The 9,061-nt window shown below is 36.2% G+C and overlaps 1 protein-coding gene across 1 annotated transcript; it reads right to left on the minus strand.

Annotated features, from left to right (window-relative positions):
- Positions 1 to 740: 740 nt before the first annotated feature.
- Positions 741 to 8,475, minus strand: LOC104108251 (uncharacterized). Its single transcript, XM_009617238.4, has 2 exons — positions 7,900 to 8,475; positions 741 to 1,528 (listed from the first exon to the last, which is right to left on the minus strand). Exons 1-2 carry the CDS (start codon positions 8,270 to 8,272, stop codon positions 918 to 920), a joined length of 984 nt encoding a protein of 327 aa, XP_009615533.1. The 5' UTR covers positions 8,273 to 8,475; the 3' UTR covers positions 741 to 917.
- Between the last annotated feature and the right edge of the window lie 586 nt (positions 8,476 to 9,061).

Raw genomic sequence — 9,061 nt, forward strand, 5'->3', positions numbered from 1 at the left:
AAGCCATGGATAATATGGTTACCCATATTATCCGTCGGTTAACCCGTTTTTTATCCGTATTAAATATGGGTCGGATCGAATAATTTATCCGTTTTTTATCCGAACCATATCCAACCCGACCCGCCTGTTTGCCACTCCTACCTCCGATAATAGACTTCTCAAAACAGAAGTCAATTTGGTACTTATTTCATGGCTATGGTTCTTTTGTAGCAGACAAATGGTGATACTAACGAATTCATGATTTTGTTTTTCTTCTTCTTTTTTTTTTTTTTTCAAAAGTCTGCTGCACAATTCTATCATAATAAGCTGAGCTAATAAAATGACCATGTCACATACAACGTACGTAACTTTCACTGTAATAGTAAACAATATGTTGTCTCAAAAGTAAAATCTGTAGTAAAGTGCCTATTTGAATGCAGAATGATAAGGATTATGCAGAGTTCTCATCAGCGCGATATACTACTACAACTTTGTAGTGCAAAGTGATTAGCTATAATTGAAACTCTTGACTACTTCAATGGGACCATGTCTACATAAATATGAGATATCATATTTTCAACTGAATCATGATTTGTATGAGGTACTTTTCCCATTCTTAGCTGCTTCATCAATATGAGAAAAATATTTCTTCTACTCTAATGAACCCCCAACTAAGTTTTTTGATTGACCCATAGTTGATTGATTAATCCTAAAGCAAATATGTGATACACCACATATTTAAGTTTAGTATTATCTAGATATGAAGAATAAAACATTCATATAGTAAACATAGCTTGAATGACATGGTCACTAGTTCAAATTGTTTCAGTAGTGCCACAAGGCACCAATAAATAATGTTGCCTACTTCTAATCTAGCTAGAAAATTAGGCTTATCAGTAAACACCATTAGTAACAATTAACACGATTCAAAGAATAGTTTAAATAGGTGGTGCTCCAGAAGCCTGAAGCAAATACAACCGACAACACGGTGTTCCATCATCAGGATGAGTTTGTATTGACCGTGGCAAGCTGCGCAACTTGTTGAACAAATTTAGTGGATTATGCAACAGCCCGAAATGGGCATCTGGATCACCAATCTGACAAAGTTTAACTTGAGAAAATCCTAGTGATGGCAATAACAGATCAGGCCAATCACTATAGAAATGGAAAATGGAGCTGCACATTTTGGTTGATTGCTTGTTCATGAAATCTGCTAAAAGTACTGTATGAGCAGAGGCACAGTTATTAGCGATAACATTGAGTACTTCCATTGCATGAGAATGTGATAGATAGTAGAGGATGCCTTCTAATACCCACACTGTATTTTTCTTTAGTTCTAATCCTGATGATTGAAGCTTTTTAAGCCAATCCTTTTCTCTTAAATCAGCTGCCACTCTCTTCAGTGATTTTGATGTCATCATCGGGTGTTTTTGATCATTTCTTGCTTCTTTTAGAACAGTAATTTTCATCTGCAAGACCTCTGGGAAATCAACCTCAAAAATATCACTTTCTTTCAAGCAACTTAAGCGGTATGCCCTTGTATCCATACCTGTAGATAAGCAGATTGATATTATTGGTCTGTTGTGTACTGTCCCTATTCAAATAATTGCAGGGGTAGAAAGCATATAAAATGCCAGATCGATACACTAAGTTCTCGCTAATGCACCAAGTTTAGGAAAAGGCCAGAATACATTGGGTCTTTTGTACGTAGCCTTATCTTGCATTTGTTGCAAGAGACTGTTTCCACGGGAAGATCTCCTAGTCACAACAATGACAACTCTTGCCATTGTGCCAAGGTTCTCCCTCGGTGAGGAACTGAGAATGCTTGGAGTAAAATGCACACTTATATTGGGATACTCCATCAATTCATAGTTCAAACTCCCTAGTTATTGCGATAACTCAAAGCAAGTAAATTTTGCATCACGTATGTCGAATCCAGTTGAATGTTTCAATTTAAATAGTCATGACCCGTTTATAGATTGTAGAGATTGCTTATTACCAGTCACTAGGGTGTGAATGACTGCAGTTCTTGTTGAATTTTGACAAAATTAATGTGAACTAGTGTGAACATTTGAAGCCTCCATTTAGGAAGAAATTGGTAGATGCATTTTTCATGCATTTATATTGCATGTTCACACTTAATATGATGTCATGCATGACATTATTAAGGTCATTTCCCTTCTATAAATAGCAAGAGTTTTGTTCATTTGTAAACATTTCTCACTTACCTTCTTATCTCCTAAGGCATTTGAATCTTCTTTCTCTCTTGTAGTATTTCACTTGTATTTTTGGAGTAAAATAAATTTGAGTTGATTGTGTCCGAGGACTAGGCAAAAATCAAACTTTGCCGAACTTCGTTAATTTCTGGTGTTCATTTTATTATTGTTTCATTTACTATTTATTAGCTACATTTAGATATAGTAGTTGTGATTTAATCACTCTCTATATATTCGGCTTCCGCAACAATTGGTATCAGAGCCAATGTTCTATCTTAGTATGCTCTATGGTTGCAGCATAGTCTGAACTTCCATATCAGAAAAGAATTACTTTGGTGTTTTGTACTGTCATCAAATAAATAGTATCTGTAGCAAAAATGGGAGATAATAAAAATGAAGAGTCCACATCGGGTGTCAGTAATACGTCGTTGGCATCTTCGCTTATGACAAGAATTATGTCAAATGCAAAATTTGCAGTTAAAATTTTTGACGGGTCAGGACATTTCGGGATGTGGAAAGCTGAGGTTCTTGATGTCCTTTTTCAACAAGAGATAGATATTGCCATAGAAGAAAAGAAACCAGACAATATCGGAGAAGGAGATTGGAAGATTATCAATCATGTTGCTTGTGGTACCATTCGACCTTACCTCGCAAGAGAACAGAAGTATCCATACACAAAAGAAACTTCTGTAAGTAAATTGTGGAATGCGTTGGAGGATAAATTCTTGAAGAAAAACAGTCAAAATAAACTTTACATGAAAAAAAGACTATTACGCTTCACATATGTTCCTGGTACTACAATGAATGGTCATATCACCAGCTTTAATAAGTTGGCGACAGATTTGCAGAATATGGACGTGATTTTTAGTGATGGATATATGGCCTTAATGTTATTAAGTTCACTTCCCGATGAGTACGAGCACCTCGAAACTACTCTACTTCATGGGAATGATGAAGTGTCTCTCAAAGAAATTTGTCCTGCCTTGTACAGCTATGAACAAAGAAAGAGAGAAAAACAAAAGAGTGGAGAAGGAGAAGCACTGGTCGTGAGAGGTCATTCTCAAAATCATATGAGAACGAAGAAAGGAAGATCCAAGTCAAGATCCAGACCCAGCAAAGATGAATGTGCCTTTTGCCGAGAAAAGGGGCATTGGAAGAAAGACTGTCCAAAGTTGAAAAACAAGGCCAAACCTAACAATGGAAAGGTTGTCATGGATTCAAATGTAGCTGATTGTGATGACTCTGATTTCTCACTAGTTACAACTGAGACATTTAAACCATCTGACATATGGCTGATGGATTCAGCTTGTAGCTATCATATGTGTCCCAACAAGGACTGGCTCGTTGATTTTCAAGAAGGAGAATGTGGAGTTATTCACACCGCAAATAAAAATCCTCTTACCACATATGGTATTGGTTCAATCCGATACAGGAACTATGATGGATTGATCAGAACATTAACAGATGTTCGATATGTACTAGAATTGAAGAAAAATCTCATTTCTATAGGAGCCGTAGAGTCAAAGGGGCTCAAAGTCGTTGTAGAAAATGGGGTAATGAGAATATGCTCTGGTGCACTAGTGGTAATGAAGGGAATTCGGCGAAATAATAACATGTACCATTATCGCGATAGTACAGTTATTGGGACAGCAACAGTGACATCCAGTGATGACAATGAGGCAGAAGCAACCAAGATATTGCACATGCGCTTGGGACATGCCGGAGGAAAATCCTTGAAGATTTTATCAGATCAAGAATTGTTAAAAGGAGTAAAAACTTGCAATTTGGAATTTTGTGAGCATTGTGTCAAGGGGAAACAGACAAGGGTTAAATTTGGAACAGCAATCTATAATACTAAAGGTATTTTGGATTATGTTCACTCTGATGTTTGGGGTGCTTCCAAAATACCTTCATTAGGTGGGAAATACTATTTTGTAACCTTTATTGATGACTTTTCCCAGAGAGTGTGGGTATATACTATAAAAACCAAAGATGAGGTGCTGAAAATTTTTCTCAAATGAAAGGCGATGATAGAGACTCAAACAGGCAAAAAGATAAAGTGTCTTCGCACAGATAACGGTGGAGAATACAAAAATGATCTTTACAATAAGATTTGTGAAGATGATGGCATTTTGAGACATTTCACCGTTAGAAATACACCACAACAGAATAGAGTGGCAGAACGCATGAACCAGACTTTGCTGGAGAAGGTTCGGTGTATGTTGTCCAATGCTAGCTTGGGCAAAGAATTTTGGGCTGAGGCAATAACATATGCATTCTACCTCATTAATCGTCTACCATCTGCCGCTATTGGAGGCAAGACACCATTTGAAAAATGGTATGGAAAATTTGATAAAAATTATAATTTTTTGCATGTGCTTGGCTCAATTGTATACTATCATGTGAAAGAGTCAAAATTGGATACGAGGGCAAAGAAAGCTATATTTATGGGGATTAATTCTGGAGTCAAAGGATACCGATTATGGTGTCCAGAGACAAGAAAAGTTATATTCAGCAGAGATGTTACCTTTGATGTATCTGCCATAACAGCTAAGGTGACATTTGAAGATGTCAAACAAACTGATGGTGCTTTAAAGCAGGTGGAGTTTGAGGGAAAATTAATTTTCCCAACACAGGGAGAAAACGAGGAAACAATAGAATATTTTTCCCTGGAAGAAGAGTCAGTGGAAGGGGAAATTCCAACTCAGGAACCCCAACAACAACTTGAATCAATAGCAACCAACAAGCCAAAAAGAACAATAAAGAAATATGTTTGTCTCATAGAGACGGTGGCTTGTGCAGCCTCAATTGTAGCTGATGGTGTTCCTACCACTTATAAAGACACAATCCAAAGTTCAGAAGAAGATAAGTGGAGGATTGCCATGGATGAAGAAATGCAGTCCCTTCATCAGAATTGCACATGAAAATTTGCCAATCTCCCGAAGGGCAAGAAAGTAATTAGGTGCAAATGGGTATTTGCAAAGAAAGAAGAATTTCCTAACCAAGAAGATGTTCGCTACAAAGCAAGATTGGTGGCCAAAGGGTACGCTCAAAAGGAGAAAATTGATTACAATGGGGTGTTTTCTCCAGTTGTGAAACACTCATCCATTAGAGTTTTGTTGGCTTTGGTAGCACAGTTAAATTTGGAACTAGTTCAGTTAGATGTAAAAACTGCATTATTACATGGAGACTTGGAAGAGGAAATCTATATGACTCAGCCAGAAGGATTCAAAGTTGCTGAAAAGGAAAATATGGTGTGCAAACTTGAAAAATTATTGTACGGATTGAAACAATCTTCTAGACAATGGTACAAATGATTTGATAAGTTTATATTGCGGCAGAAGTACAGAAGAAGCAAATATGATCATTGTGTGTATGTGCGCAAGCTTGAAGATGGATCTTTCATAGATCTTCTCCTATACGTTGATGATATGTTGATAGCTTCCAAAAGTCAAGAGGAAATTGAGAAGTTGAAGATTCAACTAAGAAAGGAGTTTGAGATGAAGGATTTAGGTGAGGCAAAGAAAATTCTTGGCATGAAGATAAAAAGAGATAGACATTCAAAGAAACTCTATCTATCTCAAAAAGAATACTTGAAGAAAGTAATAGATCGATTTGGCATGAATGAGAACACGAAGTCAGTTAGCACTCCTCTTGCTCCTCACTTTAAGCTTAGTGCTGCTATGTCGTCGAAGAATGAAGCTGAACGAGAGTATATGTCAAGAGTGCCATATGCGAATGCCGTTGGTAGCTTGATGTATGCAATGGTTTATACAAGACCTGATATTTCATATGCTATCGGAGTTGTAAGCAGGTATATGCATGGTCCAGGAAAGGAGCATTGGCAAGCTGTGAAATAGATTCTACGGTATATTTATAATACTGTAGATGTTGGATTGATTTTTGAGAAGGAAGATAGTCAGTATCTGGTTGGATATTGTGACTCGGATTATGCGGGTGATTTGGACAAGCATAGATCAACTACTGGTTATGTTTTCACTTTTGCAAATGCACCACTTAGTTGGAAGTCTACTTTACAGTCAACGGTTACTTTGTCTACTACTGAGGCAGAGTACATGGCAATTACAGAGGCTGTAAAGGAGGCAATTTGGCTTCAAGGATTGCTTAGAGATCTTGGTATTGGTCAAGAAAATATCACACTATTTTGTGATAGTCAGAGTGCTATCCAATTAGCAAAGAACCAAATTTATCATGCAAGGACGAAGCACATTGATGTTCGATATCACTTTATACGAGATATTATAGAAGAAGGTGAAGTCATGGTGCAGAAAATTCGGACTACAGACAACCATGCTGATATGCTAACAAAAGTAGTGACTGCGATCAAGTTTCAACATTGTTTAAACTTGATCAACATTGTTGAACTTTGAAGATTGGAGTTGAAGACACAATCAAAATTTATCAGTAAGAGAAAATTGCAAAAGTGGAATCTTGCCAAGGTGGAGATTTGTTGAATTTTGACAAGATTAATGTGAACTAGTGTAAATATTTGAAGCCTCCTTTTAGGAAGAAATTGGTAGATGCATTTTTCATGCATTTACATTGCATGTTCACACTTAATATGATGTCATGCATGACATTATTAAGGTCATTTCCCTTCTATAAATAGCAAGGGTTTTGTTCATTTGTAAACATCTCTCACTTGCCTTCTTATCTCCTAAGGCATTTGAATCTTCTTTCTCTCTTGTAGTATTTCACTTGTATTTTTGGAGTGAAATAAATTTTAGTTGATTGTGTCCGAGGACTAGGCAAAAATCAAATTTTGCCGAACCTCGTTAATTTCTGGTGTTCATTTTATTATTGTTTCATTTACTATTTATTAGCTACCTTTAGATATAGTAGTTGTGATTTAATCACTCTCTATATATTCGGCTTTCGCAACAGTTTTATTAGTTGATAAGATTAGTGCCTTACCTGGTTAACGTCTAGCTTTTTGGTTGATCAAAAGCTGGAACATGGCATCTTATTAATGTTCTGAGTCTTTGCAGAATCATTGGTCTGTTAATTTTGTAATAGAATGACTAACATACTCATACTTGAAGTTAATTAGTTCATGATGAGTCACTACAAGTTTACTAACCAATAAGAAATTGTCTTTGAGTTGCAAGAAGGAACACATCCATATATCTTTTGCCTAAGATGCAACAGAGAGATTAGTTTGATACATCTCCTAGTTTACCATAGAGGAAAAGTTTCTTTACCTGCACTGGAATGAAAGTGGTCCGAATAGCATGTAAAGATATGAAAGATTCATTTAGCCGACTCTTACTAGTTTGGTAGTAAGACATACTAGTTGATTTAGTTTAACTTTTGTCTTAGTTTAACTTCTATATGACAGTATTGGGTGTGCGAACAAAGTCCCACATTGGAAGCTGAAAAGATTGGGAGTCTGCCTATAAGGTATAGAGATCACTTAATGATGTGAGGCCTTCTCAGAAAAATCGTGCGGGCTTGGTCCAAAGCGGACAGTATCACACTATGTTAAGAGTATCTTTAAGTTATTTTAGCCCAACAGACAGTACAAAAAGAACTTTTACACTATCAGGTCACTTAAAATATAACTATAGGTAACTGTTCATCAAAAGTGGGATTCGTAACCTGGAAATTAAACATGCTAGTATATGCAAAATGAATAAATTTACATGGCCAGCATATATAAGTTAAATCCTTTTCTATCACCTACCTGCTCCAAGAAGGACAACTTGTGTTGCTCCACCATCAAAGGAACTAAGAGCAGCTTCAATTTGTTTATCAAACCATAGTGTTCTAACAGCAATCATTACACCAGAAACCTCTGTTGCATTATTAAGACAATCCCTCTTAATCTTTTCATACAAGCTTTTGAGGTATGTCTCTCCTGCTAGTAACTCAGCTAGTGGATCATTTATCACATGCCTCCACAGTGCCCTTCCTGCTGCAATCTGGCACGCTGATCGTCGCGACATATCCCATTTATGTTCAATTTCTGTATGGAGTTCTCTAATATTATCGGTATACAACGAGTTGGGTAATATGAATTCTGGCCATTGCTGGACAGAATTCACTTGGTTAGACATTTCTATGCTAAGACGTTGTAATATAAATCATGAGTTTTATAGGAGAAATATTTGTAGTAGTAGGGATAAGAAAAGAGAGCCACACAGAACCAATTAATGTCACAGAAAAAAAGAACACAAATATCGTGTCCAGCTTCTTTTCGTTACATAAAGAAAGGGAATGAAGGAGGCCACGACTACTATCAATTCGTATAATTTTTTTTTGTTGCATTACTATTAGCAGAGAAGGGCATATATAAGAGTGGTCCAATTTTATTTCCTAACTTAAGTACACGTTTGTTTCCATTATATTGGTTGTCTGCCTCAAAATCTACTTTCATGTGCCTGAAAAAGGCAAGTCGACCTAAGATATTTTAGGGGATTTGCAGTCTTACTCTATATTTGTGCCACCTTTTAACCTGTACCCTATTTTTAAAAATTATTCATTTGATAACCAACTGACAAAAAATTCATAATAATATGACAGTTATATCCCTGACAAAAGATATAAAACCTACATCACACATTAATTGCTTGATCTGCAACCTCATTCGTGAAAAAAGATCTCCTCCTCTTCTCTCAGCAACTTTATAAAAAACCAGAAACTTAAACCAGATTCATCTTCAGAATCACACTTGCATGAAGTTATTTGACGGATATAGCATGAAGTTTTCACTTATAGATCTTCAAAAACTTTTCAAAACTTCAAATTTAATGCATGAAGGATATAAAAAAAAGTTGTTTCACGTTGAAGTCTGAAGTTTTAATCAAATACAAGCTAAAACTTCATGCTAATGTAGCATGAAGTTG

Source organism: Nicotiana tomentosiformis, chromosome 12 (genome assembly GCF_000390325.3).
Source record: "Nicotiana tomentosiformis chromosome 12, ASM39032v3, whole genome shotgun sequence".
NCBI classification, from domain to species: Eukaryota; Viridiplantae; Streptophyta; class Magnoliopsida; order Solanales; family Solanaceae; genus Nicotiana; species Nicotiana tomentosiformis.